This window comes from Salvelinus sp. IW2-2015, linkage group LG3 (assembly GCF_002910315.2).
Source record: "Salvelinus sp. IW2-2015 linkage group LG3, ASM291031v2, whole genome shotgun sequence".
Lineage (NCBI taxonomy): Eukaryota > Metazoa > Chordata > Actinopteri > Salmoniformes > Salmonidae > Salvelinus > Salvelinus sp. IW2-2015.
The window spans coordinates 5,275,798-5,295,306 of NC_036840.1; the positions used below are offsets into that span (position 1 = coordinate 5,275,798).

The 19,509-nt window shown below is 44.3% G+C and overlaps 1 protein-coding gene across 2 annotated transcripts; it reads left to right on the forward strand.

The window, feature by feature from the left end:
- Positions 1 to 1,285: 1,285 nt before the first annotated feature.
- Positions 1,286 to 19,509, forward strand: LOC111949432 (transcription factor ETV6). 2 transcript variants are annotated; one of them, XM_023966607.2, is made up of 8 exons: positions 1,286 to 1,619; positions 3,730 to 3,862; positions 14,812 to 14,976; positions 16,129 to 16,263; positions 17,772 to 18,359; positions 18,505 to 18,647; positions 18,757 to 18,857; positions 18,968 to 19,509. In XM_023966607.2, exons 1-8 carry the CDS (start codon positions 1,587 to 1,589, stop codon positions 19,068 to 19,070), a joined length of 1,401 nt encoding a protein of 466 aa, XP_023822375.1. In that variant the 5' UTR covers positions 1,286 to 1,586; the 3' UTR covers positions 19,071 to 19,509. The 2 variants fall into 2 exon arrangements, with proteins under 2 accessions (XP_023822375.1, XP_023822386.1); XM_023966618.2 differs by having other exon boundaries at positions 1,491 to 1,619; positions 3,733 to 3,862.

The window sequence follows — 19,509 nt, forward strand, 5'->3', positions numbered from 1 at the left end:
TTATGAGCCGTCCTCCCCTCAGCAGCCTCCACTGGTGATTGTGCTGCTGTTACCATATGCCAGGGAGTTACACACTACACTCACGGCTGCACAGCAGGATTGAAACCCTCTCATATTACATTGGTGGCAGAGGTGGGATCGCCCCTGTTGTCTGGCCTATGTTGTAAGTGTACCATTGAGCGCCATTTTGGGCTTCATGCAAAAGTACACATAGGGAGAGTATGGCTAATTAGCCGATATTAAGCATATAATATCCTACATCAGTGGTACTCAACTCTTACTCTACGCAGTTCGGAGTCTTCTGGTTTTCAGTCTGCTGGGTTTTTTCTACCTAATAATTAATTCCCAGGTCTAAAAGAGTTTTTTAATATTATTTAATTAGCAAGTCAGTTAAGAACAAATTCTTATTTACAATGAGGGCCTACCGGGGAACAGTGGGTTAACTGCCTTGTTCCGGGGCAGAATAGCAGATTTTTACCTTGTCAGCTCATGGATTTGATCCAGCAACCTTTTGTTACTGGCCCAACGCTCTAACCACTAGGCTACCTGCCGCCTGTGCAACAAGGGGGCTGGACTCAATGCTGGAAATTCACGTCATTTCGCCGTTTACACCACAAAGTCAATGAGCAGCATCACGGAGATGTCCACCTTTTAGTCCAGTCTTTCAGGAAGAGAATTAAATCAGTCTCCGATTAGAGAGGAACAATGAAAAAATGCAGTGGAACTGGCTTCGAGGTCCCGAGTTGAGTTCGAGGGGCCTATGTGGCCCCTGGGCCACTAATTTACATTTTTATTGGGCCCACTTTTGATGGAGGTGAATGGACATCTCATTCCAAACTCTTTCCACGGAGGGCCGAGTGTCTGCAGGTTTTAGTTTTTTCCTTTCAATTAAGACTTAGACAACCAACCACTCAAGTACAAGGGTGAAGCGAAAACATGCAGACACTCGGGCTTCCCTGTGTAAATATAATCTGCAATATCCAGATATGGGGTATCCCTTTAAGAGAGAAGTGACTACAGAAGAGTCTGGCTGCAGGCTAGACTTAAGTGTGTTTCCTGAATATTATTATTTAATTGGCTCCCTGGATCTCGTTGGCGTCTCTTTCTAGCAATGAACAATTTGGAAATCTTTCTCCCCAATAAGAAACCCCTACGAAACTCGGGAAGCCAAAAAGATCATTCTACACAAGGAACGCCTTTTTATCCAGGCTGCAATCAAACCCTCTGCAACAAGGGGGCAGGGCTCAATGCTGGGAATTCACGTCATTTCGCCGTTTACACATCCAAGTCAATGAGCAGCACCACGGAGATGTCCGCCTTTTAGTCCTGTCTTCCAGGAAGAGAATTAACCAACGCGTCGCCGAAATGTAGAGCACAGCACCAACAGAAAACAAAGAACTTTCACGCGTTTATGATGAACATGGTCATATAATGGATTGATAACAAACCTTAAACGTATTTATTACGTGGCCTGTAACCCTCCCCAAGTCAGGGAGTCGGGTGTGGGTGTTTTTTCTGGTTTATTTCAAAGAGGAGAACGGGAAAAGGAAAGTGGGAAGAGGAGAACTTCCTGAATTTAGCGAGACATGTCAGAATCCCCATCGCAGATCATAACCAAGGTATTTGTTGATTTTATAAAGCAGAATCAAGTTCTAGGACCCSGKGGTGAGATGCGCTTGACGCAGTCGTGTTGTTGACAACTGCATCGTGTGTGTTGGTAATCATCTGTTGCTGAGGGGAACGTTTCGCCGCTCTGTTGTAGACTATACCAGCGCATGGTAAATCCATCCATGCTGTGCGCAAGTTTACCGACTTCGCAGCACACCTGAGATAAACGTTTTTCGTCACGACGTTCGTTTTCATAGGCTATTGGTGCTTTCAAGACAACTGAGAACTCGGGAAAAAACGAGGTCAAATCATGACGTCAGGGATCTTGAGGTCGGAAAGTCGGAGCTATAGAAAGATGCCCCCGTTTCCGACTTGGAAATCCCGAGTTGGATGACCATTGAAAGATTTTTCCCAGCCGGAGCTGTTTTTTTTTCTGTGGTGCCAGTTGTCATGAACGCACTGAAGTCAGAAGTCGGAGATTTCAGAGTTCCCAGTTGTTTTGAACGCGCCATATGGTTTGTTTGAAAACCACCAGAAATGTGACTAACCTTATGGATCATATTAGCCTACAATTCATGTTATTAGTTGAAACTATTCATGGTAATATAAATGTATCTGTCACAATTATATAGCATATACACAGGTAATTCATTTTCTATAGAATACATGTTGTATATGTAAACCTGACATTTTTAGGCGTAAAANGGGGGGGGGGGGACGAGGTCAAATCATGACGTCAGTGATCTTCAGGTCGGAGCTATAGAAAGATGCCCGCGTTTCCGACTTGGAATTCCGAGTTGGATGACCATTGAAACGATTTTCCCCAGTCGGCGCTCGTTTTTTTCTGAGTTACCAGTTGTCCTGAACGCGCTAAAGTCGGAAGTCAGAGATGTCCGAGTTCCCAGTTGTTTTGAATGCGCCATATGGCTTGTTTGAAAACCACCAGAAATGTTACTATCCTTATGGATCATATTAGCCTACAATTAATGTTACCGGTTGAAACTATTCATGGGAATATAAATGTATCTGTCACGATTATATAGCATACACACAGGTAACTCATTTTCTATACAATACATTTTGTATATGTAAACCTGAGATATGTGGGCCTAAAATGTGTATAACAGTTCCAGTGCAAAAATGCATGCTGATTGTCATGTTATTACATTACAATAACGGTCTAAAGATGGATCTTCAAATTTCAAGTGACAAGGAAACTATTTGGTATTGTTGGGATGCAGCCTAAAAGAGTAGGCCTAAAGATATTTTGGAATTATAATGTTTTGCAGAGAAAAGTAGCAGAGTTAATGTAGGCTATATGTATGCCCTAAAACACACACACTCACACAGAAACTCACTCTCTTGCTCCCTCTTGGCCCCATCTGTACCTGAACCCCTTTTTGACCGTACACAACCTTGTCAAATCTGGGCTGTACAAATGCGAAATCTTGTAAAAGTAAGACTTGGTATAGTGTGTTACTGTTGGCTATAGGCTACTGAAAACACAAAGTATTCTTGAAGAGTAGGGTGGTCTGCATAATAAAATGAGATTAAAAGCTCATTGCTACATATGCCACAGTGAGTTCCTAGTACAGTAGGCTAATAGGAACTAGCCATTTTAGATTGACTGGTTGAATGAATCACCAATCCATGTTATAAGATGCTGCTGTTGGCAAACTGAGAGCCTATAAACATCATATTCAGCAGCACTGATTGGCCCATACATACTCACCTGTTAACTGTTGCTGTCCATAGAAGGTGCAGAGTAGAAAGAGGCAAATKAATGATGTTAGAATACCATTGTACACAACAGCACATGCATACATTGTCGTGTTGACGGGTGACATTTTGTATAAGTAAATGTGCACAAATACCAGTAAGTTCAACCTCCTGTTTAGTGACTGGCTGCATTGACCATGCAAACACACCACATAAGTCAAATACGATTTATGAATAAAGAGATTGGCTATGTGTAGGTACCTTATCCCTTAGATAAAGAATGTCTTTAAATGGTGTTATAGTTTCTCGGCGTGGTGATTCTCAGGCTGTTTGGGTTTAAGGATGGTTTTCGGGAGGTTTGTAACTAAGGCATGCTTTGTGTCTCTGTGTATCTATTCATAGCAGGAGAGGAGCTCATTCAGTCCTTCCTCCGCGAGCCCCCTGCCAAACTCCACTTCCTCCCCTGTCCATGCTCCCACAGCCAGGCCAGCCAGCCGAATGGAGGACGAGCCTGCCAGGCTGCCCGTGCACCTGCGTGAGTCACACAAACATGCAGACACACGCCAAACACACACACACACAACTCATGACAGGCRCACACAGAGAATACATGACAGTCATAATCAACAAACAAATCTTTGTCTTTTCAGCCTGCATTTTCCTTATTCCATAAACATTTGTTTTGAGAGCTTTTGACCTCAGAAAATGGCAGATTGAAAGCCATGATTTACTATAGCTACTTGCATGTTACGTCATGACTCCAACATGCATCATTCTCCCCATGTGGACAGACAGACCTACTCATGTATCCCTCCTCTGAGGTGCTGAAGCAGACCCAGGGTCAAGGACCAACACAAGACGTCTTTACTGGACCATAGCAGAGTCACTGTACTGGAACACTACACAGTAGAACACAGTGGAATGCAACACAGCAGGACAGTGACAGCCAACACAACTCAGTACATGGCAGCACAGCAGTGTTCAGTACAATAACACCTCAGGGTACTAAAGGACAGCACACAACACAACATAGCTCAGTACAAGAGAATAGCGAACAGCACAGAATAATAGCCCAGTGTAATGGAGGAGTATAAAATGTAAAGAAGGTAGGAGAAGAAAGGAAGTAGGAGATGGGTTGGGTTGGGCTGGGGAGAGTCTAGAATTAGGAGAGAGAGTGAGCTATTACAGGACAGAATAGGACAGGGCGGACAAGAAGGAAAGTAAGGAGAAGACTGTACATATGAGGTAAGGTGAAGAGAGGATTTGATTTGTATTGAGAGGGCAGATGCGTATATTGATTTACATTGCTACTTTACATTATTCTGCACTGATGAGGAAGAGCGGCAAGTAAGAATTTCACTGTACCATTTACACCCGTGGTATCCTGTGCACGTGACGAATAAACTTCGATTTGAGGTGTTTACTGATCTGACATGGTTGGAAAAGTGAGAGCATTGGTGGAAACCATGTTTTTTTTAACCTATTCTTAAGACCAGTATAAATCACCAAGGGCCTCAATAAAGAGAGGAAGGAAGGGAAGGAAGGGAAGGAAGAGGGACAAGGAGAGGAGGGAACATGACAACCATGTACTGTCTGGTGGAGCTGACGGCAGGTCTCAACCGGCCACTGCCTGAGCCAATAAAACAACAGGCGGGGTTGGATCACGGCCAGGATATAGACTGGGTGTTTATAGAGTCGTAGAGTCACTGGGCCTGCTCTGTGTGAAAAACTATTCATATTTAACCAGGCACCTTTTAACATGTATGACTTTTAGGACTTAGAAGACTAGTGAGATTCATCTTTGTAGTTCTTCAGTGAGTTTGGATATAAATCTTCCCACTGGGCACAGCCGTCAATTAAATGTCTATTCCACGTTGGTTCAACGCAATTTCATTAAAACTATGTGGAAACAATGTTAATTCTACCAGTATGTGCCAATGAGTTGTTGTGGGAACTTTTGAGGCTAATTGACCTAAATATTGGCGGTTTGTTGATGTGTGTTTGGCAAAGATATGGTGCAGTACTCATAAATTAGACCAGTATATTAACACACTTTGTGGTAATCTCAATATCTAAAAGAAATGACCTGTAGTGTCTATGCACGTGGACCATACAGAGGAAATTCCCCATTTCCACTTCCCCTTTTGTATTGTCATAGAAAAAGGAAGAACGTTTAACATGTCTGTTTTGGTCTGAGGTTGTCTGTTAGGGCGGTTAATCTGGGCGTGGTGAATGTGGTCTGCTGGACTGTGAGCTTCGATTCAACTTTTTGTTTGAATCTTTAGATTATGCAAGATTTCCCTCTCTTCTACATGTTGACTCTGTCTTTAACTCTGTTAAATGTATAAACTACCCTTCACCTGTAGGCCTACAGTACCCAAACTTCTTATTGGAACCTTCTTTGGCTCAAAGCCATCACTCTTCCTGACAATGATCAAGTACCCTTCTTTTAGACAACTTGTAACACGTTTGCTCCCCTTCCGAACACATCACACAGCTGGATCCAACTGGCACACATACTGCGAGAGACAAACCGTCCACATTCAAAGGCAATTTGTCCAGGGAGAAAGAAAGAAATAATGAAAGGGGGGGGGGGGGAGAGGAAATTGCAGTGTGGGCATAAATCCGCCTTCTCTATTTCCTGAGGAGGAAGTGGATTAGATCAGGGTGAGAGTTGCAGCCTTCTCCTCACTCTCAAAGAAGGCTACTCTTCTTTTTAACCCCTTTTAGCCAGGAGTGTTAGAAACCACCCCACTCTGAATGGGAGAGGTTTGCCTCTCCCTGTGTGTCTGGGTGAATGTTCTTGAAGTGGTGAAGTTAGGGTTACATTTCTCCATCACATTGGCGGATTTTCACGTWAATCCTCCAATTTCCTGTCTGTTAGTTGTCTCATTGTTGAACTATAGAATATGCACATGAAAAGAAAATAAGCACAGCTGTAAAACACTTAATTCTACTGTTTGGTTGCACAAGATGTCAGCGCTTGAGGGAAGTGGATTACTTGTCTAACCCACAATTCCATTCCATTAATTGTGTTTACTTAATTGTCTTGCGATGTGTCAGCCTCAAGGTCATCCACCTAGCAGACACTAAGAAGCGTAGCAGTGTCATTCAGGCTCACTGCAGTAAGGGATTCACGCTATTTACTGACGTCACAACGAGTCGGGTGGGCACTGATGGGGATGTAACATTGAGACACCTGTGCAAAGTGACAAGTTCAAAGAATAGGGAGTGAGTGTCTATGGGAATGTGTATGGAGAGTACAGTTTACATTAAACATGGAAGCTTATTGAACATGAGCAATCACTTGCTGGCTGGCTGAGAAAGAAGCCTCTTCTTGGAAACTTGGCTTGCTGCTGTTTTTCTTTGTAAACCTTTCTCAATAGATTGTGTTTGCTTTGCTCACAGCTGGGGTTCTAGTGTGTGTGTGTGTGTGTGTGTGTGTGTGTGTGTGTGTGTGTGGCTGTGAGTGGTTGTGAGAATGTCTTTGTGAACAGGCATGTTGGAGTTGGTGTTTGCTTGTGTATTAATCAGTCTCTCTGTGTGTGTGTGTCCGCATGTCACTCTGTGAGTAATTGTACAGTGTGTGTGTGCCTGCATATTAGTTTGTGGAGTCATTCTGTATGTGTAAAGATGTTTGCGTGCATATCAATGGTGCAGTACATACAAAGGGGGGGGGGGGGGGGGGACTGTGTGTGTGTGACTGTGTATACCCCAGTGCCTTTCAGAGGGAAATTTCCTGCCCTGGAAGCCGTTCTCATCCTCAGGAATTTCCTGAGTGGGCAGACTGCGCTTCCTGAATAAATGTTTGTTGTTTTTCCCCCTTCGTTCCCTTTTCTCCCTCTGAAAGGGGAAACTGTTCTCACATGCCAACAGCCAAGTGAAGAGCAGCCCCCTTCTCTTCCTGTTTGAAACACTCCACATGCCATCATGGAAGGAAGGGGGTTTGGGAGGAAAGTGGGGGTCATAGTTCCCCACCCCAAACCAGGCAGGGAGCAAACTGAGCCCACCAGACAGATTGATGCTTAAAGACATAGCTATGTTGCTAATGCTACCCATTCTCTCTTTAAAGGGCGACTGCACTTCCTTTGGCTTTTTGACGGTTGCTCAATGGAGACCATGACTGAGCCAAACCAGAGTTGTCTTGGGGGTGTGGTTTGATGTGGGTGTGTTATGTTTGTATATAGACCCTTTCCAGTACACGACACACTGACAGATGCATGCGGGTCTTGGCTGCAGTAAGAAAGRCATTGCCCTCTGTGCCCATTCAACAGCCTAGATTTAGATTTTATTACTTCTAAACAAAATAACTTTTTGGGGTTCTCATACACTTACAATGATGTTTTGATTATAACTTGAACAGTCGCTAATATTATATTTGGTTTTGCAAAATAAGTATTTTGGATGCCGCATTTGTTAGCTGGAATGCTAACGCTCATTGACATAGTCTGTAGCAAAAGTTAGCCAAAGAGCCATTTTACTGGTTGAAGTGTTTAAAAAAAAAAGAAGTAAAATGCAGTTGATTTGTGATGATGACACAAACATTCATATGAGTCTTAATCCAATTATAATCCAAAAGTAGTGTGAAATGCAACATGTAAATATAGAGGCTTTTTATTGCTGGCGTTCCATAAGAACTCCCCCGTGTTCTTCCACCAACTTGTGTGTATTGCCCTCGTGAGGCAATGTTTGCAACACAGAAATGGGTCTATTGTACCTTGGCAGGTGTTTGTCCCTCCTGAGTCSCTGTTGCAACAACAACCACTTCCTCAAAATGTTAATTAATTTAGACGATTTTGCCGAGGAGGTCTTAGTCACGCAATTTTGCATCTAGCTAAGGTGTTTGGTGCAGTAATTCTTAAGTAAAAACATTTGCATGAAAAACTAGTCTGTGCACTGCATACAGTCTATCGAGCCGGGAAAGTCCTACTCCGCGCTCAGGACTGATTTCTGAGAACAATATCTTTACAATATCATCTGCAAGCTGTCAAATTATTGTAAAGAAAGCACAAGCAACATACTGTTTATCAGTGTACAAAATCACTTGCTAGCTAGCAAAGTTACAACTCTGTTTGTCAATGAAGCTAGCAAGTAGAAGCTAGACTGCTTATCAAGTCAGTGGAGAGTTGTGTGCTTCGGTGCTGTTATTTTTAAATATATATTTTTTTACTTTCTCAGTATCTATTACCAGAATGTGAGTCTGTCTGGCAGTGTTTAATAGGGAATCATGTTACAAAACAGGTCGTRGGGGACACACAAGATGGGTCTCAGAATATTGAAAAGTGGTCTATGATCATCTCAGTTCTCCTTTTGCCCAAAAAAGTGTCTGACTCGAGTGATTGACACTATCAAACATTAGCAAGTGGCCACTCCATAGAGGACTTAGGGTCAAGGGTTATTTCTACGTAACGTTGGCGAATCAGTTGTCTTATGTAAACAAGTCAGAGGAGCTGTGTAATAGGCAGATCTGTTTCACTGTCTGGAGGTTCTGGCTGCTAGGATTGGATAGAGCGTGTGCAGCTGATTGAGGCAAATCAGTACAGCTGCTTCTCTCGTGTTAGTGGGCATGATTGTAATCCATACCCAACCCCCCAGTAAGTCGCAACAAACTCATTTACAGAACGCTGTTTTGGATGAGACTTACTTCATGACCAAAATTATCCTATTTACACATTGTAGATATTTTTGACCCTAGCATTCATGTTTCTAACTCATAACGATGCCACGTATAACCAACTTTGGTTTTAAACGGCCTAAGGGGCAGTTGACCTTTTTTATAGGCAATATAGTCTCAAATAATGAAACATGTTCAATTTGGCTTAAATAATGCAAAAACAAAGTGTTGGAGAAGAAAGTAAAAGTGCAATATGTACTATATAAAAAAGCTAACGTTTAAATTCCTTGCTCAGAACATATGAAAGCTGGTGGTTCCTTTTAACATGAGTCTTCAATATTCCCAGGTAAGAAGTTTTAGGTTGTAGTTATTATAGGACTATTTCTCTCTATACCATTTTGTATTTCATATACCTTTGACTATTGGATGTTCTAATAGGTACTTTAGTATTGTCAGCCTAATCTCGGGAGTTGACAGGCTTGAAGTCATAAACAGCTCAATGCTTGAAGCATTGCGAAGAGCTGCTGGCAAATGCAGGAAAGTGCTGTTTGAATGAATGCTTAAGAGCCTGCTGCTGCCTACCACCACTCAGTCAGACTGCTCTATCAAAACATAGACTTAATTATAATATAATAACACACAGAAATACGAGCCTTAGGTCATTAATATGGTCAAATCCGTAAACTATCATTTAGAAAACAAAACGTTTATTCTTTCAGTGAAATATGGAACCGTTCCATATTTTATCTAACGGGTGGCATCTCTAAGTCTAAATATTGCTGTTACATTGCACAACCTTCAATGTTATGTCATAATTATGTAGAGTTCTGGTAAATTGAATTACGGTCTTTGTTAGGAAGAAATGGTCTTCACACAGTTCGCAACGATCCAAGTGGCCCAAACTGCTGCATATACCCTGACTGCTTGCACAGAACGCAAGAGAAGTGACACAATTTCCCTAGTTAAAAGAAATTAATGTCAGCAGGCAATATTAACTAAATATGCAGGTTTAAAATATATACTTCTGTATTGATTTTAAGAAAGGTGTTGATGTGTATGGTTAGGTACACATTGGTGCAACGACAGTGCTTTTTTTTTTGCGAATGTGCTTGTTAAATTACCCGTTTGGCGAAGTAGGCTATGATTCAATGATAAATTAACAGACACCGCATCGATTATATGCAACGCAGGACAAGCTAGATAAACTAGTAATATCATCAACCATGTGTAGTTAACTARTGATTATGTTAAGATTGATTGTTTTTTATAAGATAMGTTTAATGCTAGCTAGCACCTTACCTTGGCTCCTTGCTGCACTCGCATAACAGGTAGTCAGCCTGCCACGCAGTCTCCTCGTGGAGTACAATGTAATCGGCTACAGTCGGTGTCCAAAAATGCCAATTACCGATTGTTATGAAAACTTGAAATCGGCCCTAATTAATCGGCCATTCCGATTAATCGGTCGACCTCTACTTTGTTGTCCTTAAGCCATTTTGCCACAACTTTGGAAGTATGCTTGGGGTCATTGTCCATTTGGAAGACCCATTTGCGACCAAGTTCAGTGGTCTGTTTGCCCAAAGAGAAGGAAAGCATGGTAGCTGGTAGGTGTGCATTTTAAGATTTACAAGTGTAGCTTTTGAGGTACAGCATTAGTACAGTACTACTCGTTCCTGCATTTTCTAAAAGAGGGTTGGCCTTCTCTTATAAAAAAGCATAAATAGAATCAGTGAAGGCAGGAACTTRTTGAAAACAAACTACAGTACATGAGCCAGCTTGCCCCCAATGCACAACATACTATCAAACAGGTTGTGCTACTTCCTGCCCATAAACCAAGCGTTTGATTGGTAATCTGTTTTATGCTTGTTTTGACTGGATGGAGTCCAATCCGGCTGGATTTGGAACACACAGTTTCCGATGAGGTAAAGTATGTAGTTTGCATATTGACCTGGAGCGAGAGAAAGGAGGGGGGATAAAGTGAAGGACAGAAACGGGGAGAGTGAGAGAAGAGGGTGTGAGTAAGGGAAATGTGTAAGGTGTTACACACTCATGTCTGACTCACAAGGTCAAAAGGCCTCCTTCTCCCTCCTACCCTGCATGAAGAAAAGCTATTTTCAATCAAGAATGGAAGACAATATCCACCTCTTCATTCAAGAAGGAAAGAAAACATTTACAGCAAAGGTGAATGACTATAGAGATCATTGATTCAGGAAACATACTTTTGACCAGTCCTTAGCTGTCAAAAGCATTTGCCAACTTCTACAGCATTTACAGTACATTCAGAAAAAATATTTTCTTATTCATTCCAGGTAAAACTGTACACACACACTACTGGTCTGACCTTTAGAGGTCTACAGAATGGACACATATTTCACATATGTATGTTCTGTATTGCTGAGAGAGGAGTTAAAGAGGTTGTGGAGGGAAACAACGAAACAAGATACCAGTGATCTCATCCCTTCTCTCCTTCATTCATCCCATGCGCTTCCGAGTTTCCCCGGCAACAGCGTGCATCACTGTGTGTGTGTGTGTGCGGGGGCCTGCAAATCCACAGAGTGAAAATTGTGTGTCATCAGRGAGGATTAGTAGCCCACGGTTTAGTCAAGGGCCTTTCGGGTGGATTCGCCGGTCGTGTTCGAGAGTGTTTCATCCCATACACAAACAGACTGCACACCAGAAACCCGAGATGGTGTCCAACAAAGACACGGATGGTGAAACGAGAGCGGGGGCTGAAATTGATTTGGTCATGAACACTGAAACAATAAATCTGCAGGTTCTTACACAACTGAAATGTGAAAAGGATTGGGCAAAAATGGAAACTTCTCTGAGCCTGTGAGGGACAGAGTAAGATGTAGGGCTAATCAAAGAGGCACTGTCACTCTCTCTCTTTCCTCCCGCTCTTTTTCTGGCTGCCTCAGCTTCTCTGTCTCTCTCTCTCTCTGTGTGTGTTTGTGTCTGCTGACTCTTAATATCCGTTTCTCTTCCTGTTGGTCTTCTTTTTTCTACCACTTCTCTGTTATTGTTTCTGGTTCCCATCACTCTCTCTATCCCCCCTCCCCTGCTCTATCCTTTTCTCTGTCTGCTCTCTCCGTTGCTGCTGACTGTTGATAAACCTCACAGCGTCGCTCCCTAACCTTACCGCAGGAAGTTTCCTGTGCTGAAACGGAGCCCATGCTGGATCGCTTCCTGCCCAAGTGCGTTGTGGAACACGTTTGTTTGGGCCTCCCTCCCCCACTCCTTCCTCCGCTGGGCCCTGTGCAGATGGCTTGGTCCGGCAGGCCGGATCTCAGAGGAGTTTTGGCAGCGTTGTGCCTTCCCTCTTTTGCTCTCTCTTTCCCCTCTCTCAATCCAGCCCTGGAGAGAACATACCACTGCAGTGACCTCACAACCAGGTCCTCCCTGCATGCTGTACGCATCGCTAAGGTCACGTGATTAAGGGGTCACCCGTAGGCGACACAGCTGGTGGATGCTAAGCATATGGTAATTAGATCTGTTCTCTTGTTAGGTGCTACCGGTAACTTACTGATGGTGTTTGTTCTCACCATGGCAGTCAATGGCATTGTTCGGTTGTTCAATCTAAAATCTAGAGCTGGCATTAGAAAAATTAATCTAGATTGAAAGGATATGAAAACATATTTCATTGGGACATTCTAAATCCCTACAAACAATGGGCTGTAGTCCTCATGTTATTCTTGAACACCGGTATCCAACCGTTGTATGATTTACACCTTTACTCATAAAAGGGCTCTTTACTTGTCATATGTGACCCATCGGGGGCCAATTGGCCCCTGATTGAAAATCCAGCTCAACCAGATGCATGGCCCCTGTGACAATCTGTAGTATTTTTCACAGACTGGTTCTGGCTTGACTGTTTGTGGAGACTATGTAAGTAGACCCTGTGTAGTGATGGAATAGGCTACATAAAACATTCCATGACACATCAAGTTCTTCACTGGCTATATAGTTATGTCCATACGCTATATTCTAGATAAACTTTCCCTTCACAAGTCTATCACAAGCCCTGCCAATGTCTCTTCTCTCTATCTGAATATGGAAGGGAAGTGGGAAACTGGCAGTCTGAGACGTTTCTTTTTATATTGATTGTTCCCTGTATAAAACGTCCTTTGTTTGACGGGCGGGGGGGGGAGCGATCGCTCTGAAACCGCGCACTGGTTCCGATTACTCCTGTGACAGTGACATTGCGCGCACCGCTGGCCAAAGATAACAGCTGTCCCATTCCAAGAGGAAGTGTTTGAGGCCTGGTGATAAGTGAGACGTAGAAACTGCCGCCCTTTGTCTGGTGTACGCGTGATGGATGCTGCTCTGGTTGTGGGTGTTGTGTGTGTGTGTGTGTGTGTGTGTTGTGTGTGTGTGGTGTGTGTGTGTGTGTGTGTGTGTGTGGTGTGTGTGTGTGTGTGTGTGTGTGTGTGTTGTGTGTGTGTTGGTGTGTGTGTGTGTGTGTGATTTGGGTGGCCAGCATACATGTAAACGTCGCGTTATGGGTAGTACACCGTCCATTTCCATTCGTGTCGATTCGACCATTTTTGCCCCGGCAGTGACCAGCGAAAGTCCGCTCAGTGAACCGGCACGGGGATCCCTGTCATATGGTTATGGAGCGCGCGATAACCCCTCGCCCCGGGCCAGCTCAGCGATCCCTACCCCTCATGTTAGGGAAGCACTAGCGTACTGTAAATCTGTTCAAAGGTTAGAGCCTAGTACAAATGTATAGATATATGAATGTAAATATAGGCCACCCAGTACCCAATGACGTCATCTAGATCAGGGCTCTCCAACCCTGTTCCTGGAGAGATACCCTCCTGCTACAAATGCCAAAGAATACAGTTCCTGACAAACAACAATGACTTTTCTGTCAATGATTTATGTGCTAAACATCTAGTACTCTCAATTGCAATACGATGAGCAAGACTGGGAAAACAATACGACTTGACTCATATGCCGTATAAACCCATGGTAAGGCTTTCTAGCTGATATGAATTACATGCTGTTTACTTTCTAGACATCCACTGCTCTCTGATTCCCGCAGTCACCCACACCATTGTTTTCCCTTTGAATACTATTGTATTGTCCATGTGTGGGTTTAACGAAAAATGTAATGTGATAAAAAAAAAAAAATCCTAAAAGAATGAATGAAATGCACCTCAAGGTTTGATTCAACCACRTTGTTATTGTTTAGGTTACAAGGAACAAGTTGATCATTTTCTAAGTAATGGTGTCGGACACACATTTGTGGTGAGCGTTGATTCCTGGGCTATTGCTCATTGCAGTCAGTCACTAATGCGTTTGGGCGATCCATCAGTGCAGATGTTTCGCTCTCGTAAGTTCCCACGGCAGTGAAAGAAATATTTCAGAGCCTGCAGGGTGAAAAACGTCAGAGCTGTTTCCTCTGGTATTCCTCAATGTGTCCTTGCCATTTATGCACTATGTATTAGATTAGTCTGATACACATGTATTTATACACTGACTGAGATAAGCCACAGGTTTTCCTTTGCAAACTACATCTACCAAGGTTAACTCACAAGTACTGACAAACATGAAGCAAATATGAAATGAACATACTGTATGTGAGCACGCATGACTGAAGTTTCATCGTTCTTGTTCRACACCTCCTCCATTCCTGCACTCTGCATATCTCACCTCATACCCTCCCCCCTTCTCTTCCCCCCCTCTCTGCTAATCTTCGAATCCATCCCTCTTACTTTGATCTCCTTCCCTCATTTCCCTTTTTACTGCCACCTCTGTCTCCTTCCTCCCTCTCTCCCTTTGCTCCTTCCTTTACTTCCCCCCGGTCTCCCTCCTTCCCAATACTTTCTTCTCATTTCCCTCCTCTCCCCCCTCGCTCCCTCCACCCCCAGGCCTGCAGCCGGTGTTCTGGAGCAGGGAGGACGTGGGCCAGTGGTTGCGCTGGGCCGAGAGGGAGTTTGCCCTGCGRCCCAACACCAGCGGCAGCTTCCAGATGAACGGCAAGGCCCTGCTCCTCCTCACCAAGGAGGACTTCCGCTACCGGTCGCCCCACTCCGGTACGCCCACCTCCCACGGCCCTTATTAATTCAAACGGTTGCTATGTTATTAGAACACATTTTTCTAACAACATGCTCATGTTTAACAATAATGAATTTTAAAGGGGGAATGACTTGAGAAATGGCACACTGACCTAAGATAATGGCCATGTGTTTAGGGCATTCACTGAATGTCTTTGATAGACCTTTAGTCTATATTTGTAAAATATGTTGATAGGTCTGCTCAGCTGGAAGAAAGCAAGAGGAAGAGGAAAATCAGGTGATTCAGCAGCTTCCTTAGTGGCGTTGCGGTCTGTCTTTGTTGTTGGGGGGAGGCAGTAGGAGACTGGTTGGGTAAACGGCCGATCAGGAAGTGCAAACCGAACTCAACCGTCACCTGCTAACACCAGGAATTTCCCCTGCAGTGCCGTGTTAAACAGCAGGGCCAGAAAGTGAGAACTGAAAGGGGTTTATGTGTGCAAGTGTGTGTGCCTGTGGCGTCTTCACTTCCTTTATGAGAACCATTTCCTTGATGATCTGACGGGAAGCCTCGCAAATTGAAGTGAAAAAACTCCCTCCATTCTATTGATTCCTTTTGAGGGAAATACTCTCTCAGAGCCCTTCATATACAGGTAGCGAGTTAAATCTTTCAGGGTGGCCTAATAATGCCATTTTTACACATTGAGCATTAACCATGTTATGCTAATGCCATCTCTGTTGTAGAAGATACTACAGGCTTTTTTTCATATTGTCTGACACAATCAACCTAGCCTCAGCACAGGAATCTTGGAGGTGCGACAAAGTGAGTCACATGGTTGGTCTATGACTAGACTTGCCATTAGGATTCTGTCACGTCCATGACCTCCTCAAGTAGGCTGCTTTGTAGGAGAACAGATGAGGTATGGAAGTTGCTAGGCAATAATATCAAGTCTTGAACTGCCTCTTGGCAGGCTGAATCATTAGCAACACTATGACTCTTGTCCTGGTCTGTTGGCCTCATTTACCATCTGTTTGGTCCAGACCATATTTTTAAACTCCAGTAAGATCTCTGGTCGGAGCCTGATCCTTTTGATGACATTGATTGACAGCTGCTGCCATGTCTATGGGGTACACCATTGGAAGGGCTCATACTGTAACGTCTGACCTCTAACCACTGACCTGTGTATCCTGCAGGGGACGTCCTGTACGAGCTGCTGCAGCACATCCTGAAGCAGAGGAAGCCGCACGCCTCCTACCCCTCCGCCTACTTCCCCGGCAACTCCTTCCACCCTCTGCCAGAGGGAGCTCTCCAGCACCACAAACTGGAAGGTCAGTGATGTTCGTTAGGGCACACTGTAGCAAAAGGCTTTGTAATGGCAAATGAAAATCTGTGTTCAGACAAGTTCAGGTTATACATTACATTTCACTCTCCCTACTGAACACCAGCCCGATGATGTTCTTGAGATCACACTTACTGAAGGAAGAATAGAGAGAGATGATTACAGGAACGTGTTGAATTGAATGGGGGGAATGCAGTGGCATTGAGTTCAATAACCTTAGGATGGCTGTTGATTATTGTAACCTGATCTTAGAGAGCCAGTCCACTTGGAAAGCATTTCCAGACCAATATGAAATCAACTTATTAGCCTATGGGGGGAAAGACAACAACATTTGAGGCCCACCATGGAGTGGAATATTGAACGCATCACCATTGCGTTACTTTCCTGACAATATTATTTTGTWATTCATCAATCTTGTCTGCCAGAAGGATTTCGCAATTCTGTTCTTGCCTAGGGGAATTTGTCGTATGTAATTCCCCCTGAAGAACCCAACTGATCTGACTTCTGTTTCACAGGAGTTACTCAACAATCTTAGACGGTGGCTTCAATTCAAGTATTTAATTACACATGATCAGAGAAAATCAGTTGGTCATGTAGCAATACAATTGCGAGAAAGCWTCTCAAGTATGCTTTAAGTGAATCTGACAAAAGTAACAAGTGGTTCAATGGTCTACTCTAGAGAGAGGTGTTTAAGTCTGTTTACTATCCACCTGAAAAGAGGAGGGACTTCACCTTCTTCGTGCTACACTTTGGACTCCTTTCCCTGCATGGATAGAAGGAAATAGGAGGAGCGAGGGGAGGAGAGGTGTGGGGTTGGATTGTTGACAGTGAAACCTGCTCCACAAGGAAATGCTTCTATATTTAAACAACCTTTGGTCTAGGAGTTGATTATCTACAGTTCCTCATCTCTACATGTTTTATAGGGGAAGTGATTGGGTTAGACGATTAAGATGCTCAGGACTTCCTTGTTGTTCGGTACGCTAGTTTTGGTATGCAGAAGCAAAGATATTTCTTTCTTGCTTGGAGGCAAAGAATACTAGCTATTCACATGTAAACATTAAGTAAATGTGTACTGTACATGTTGTAATGTCCTACCCAGTAGAGGGCAGTCCAAATGAATCACTAATAATCTACCACCCACATACATTGAGACATGATGAAGTTTGTAAATGTGTGTAGTGACATCTACTGGACATAATGTAAATATGTTTTGAAACATATATCCTAGGGGCTGCAGGTAGCCAAGTGGTTAGAGCATTGGGCCAGTAACCGATAGGTTGCTGGATCGAATCCCCGAGCTGACAAAGTAAAAATCTGTCGTTCTGCCCCTGAGCAAGGCAGTTAACCCACTGTTCCCCGGGCTCCGAAGACGTGGATGTCGATTTAAGGCAGCCCACCGCACCGGTCTGATTCAGAGGGCTTGGGTTAAATGCGGAAGACACATTTCAGTTGAAGGCATCCGGCTGTACAACTGACTAGGTATCCCCTTTATTGCAGAAACGGTACGGCGGACACCACGCAGTACAGAGCTCCAACCCCAGCACCCACCCACCATTGAGCTCCGACATCGCTCCCGCTCGCCACACCACCCCGCTCCACGCCTCTCCCCCCTGGACCCCAACTACCCACGCCCTGGTGCCGAGGACCACCTCCAGACGTCCTCCCAGCTGCCCGACAGCAACCACCACCTGCCCGAGGACTTGTACACTCTGTCGGTGTCCCCGGCTGCCCCTAATGGCCGCTGTGCCACGCCCCGCGAAGCCCCCTGCCCAGGCAGCCCCGGGTGCCAGGACGCTGCCCCCCCTCGTGTCATCCAGCTCATGCCCAGCGCCAYCATGCACCCCCTGCTGCTYAGCCCAGGGCGAGGAGGTGKYGCTGGAGACTTCMGGCAYGGCCGTGGGGGGCCACCACTTCAGGCCCCCCATGAAAAYGGGCGTGAGGGGAAGGGCCACATCCAGCTGGYACTGGCCCACCACCAGCAGCACRCTCTRCATCAGCAGGARGAGGCGCTCTACAGGAACCACCACGTCATYGTGCCCGTCTYGCCACCAGAGGARCAGGCAATGCCCATTGGACGGATAGCAGGTAACTAACGCTCCTAACTACTCAGGGTTCATCTTAGAGGGGGGTGGTCACGGCTTCAACCAACTCTGGAGGAAGTGTGGCTAAAGTTGAAGTTAACAGGTACTGTCTGAAATGTGTCACACCTCTAACGTGTTTGTGTTCCCAGACTGCAGGCTGCTATGGGACTACGTCTACCAGCTCCTCTCAGACAGCCGGTACGAGAACTACATCCGCTGGGAGGACACAGAGACCAAAGTCTTCCGCATCATGGACCCCAACGGCCTGGCTCGCCTGTGGGGGAACCACAAGGTAACGAACTACACCTCCCAGTGTTTGATTGGRAAAGGCATTTTCCCGCAGTGCTGGTTTTCTTGAAGTTCTGTGTTAACATTCTRTCTTGTTCCATTGGTTGTAACAGAACAGGACCAATATGACGTACGAGAAGATGTCACGAGCACTGAGACACTACTACAAACTGAACATTATCAGGAAAGAGCCAGGACAGAGACTCTTATTCAGGTATGGTAGGGTTTAGTTAAAACCCAATTATTATTTGAAGTTAAAAAATATGTATATACACTTGTCCAGTTTGAGTTAACTAATGATTAACCACTGTATGTGTGGTTCAGGTTCATGAAAACCCCAGATGAGATTATGAGTGGACAAACTGACAGGCTGGAGCACATAGAGTCGGACACAGACGATCAAATCTACATCAAAGAGGAATGCTGAGGCCTCTGGGAAATGGAGCCCACTAAAGCGATGAACTACTACAGCCGCTGATGCCTTTCGGAAAGCAGCTCGAACAATCGTTTCAAACCAAGAGCGCCCGGACATTCACTCTATCCAAAACTCAGAGGAACTTGATGGYGACGTCTCTAGATTGCCTTTAAAACTTTATAAGATTTTCTTTCCAGACAAATCTTATCATTTTTGTTCTGTCCTAATGCAAGGAGTTCAAAGGACCTGGTGAAAAGTATATCTCATAAGACATTCCTTTTCCCTGAACTGCCACAGCAAATCAATMATTTCATGCTTGTCATGTCATACATTGTTGATTTTTCTTCCCCACATGTGCATTAAGTATAAGAAAATGTTGCAATTTGTGCAAATAATGGGAGAGGTTGTGTAGCTGGAACATTTTCACCACAGAATAAATCTTTTTGATCAA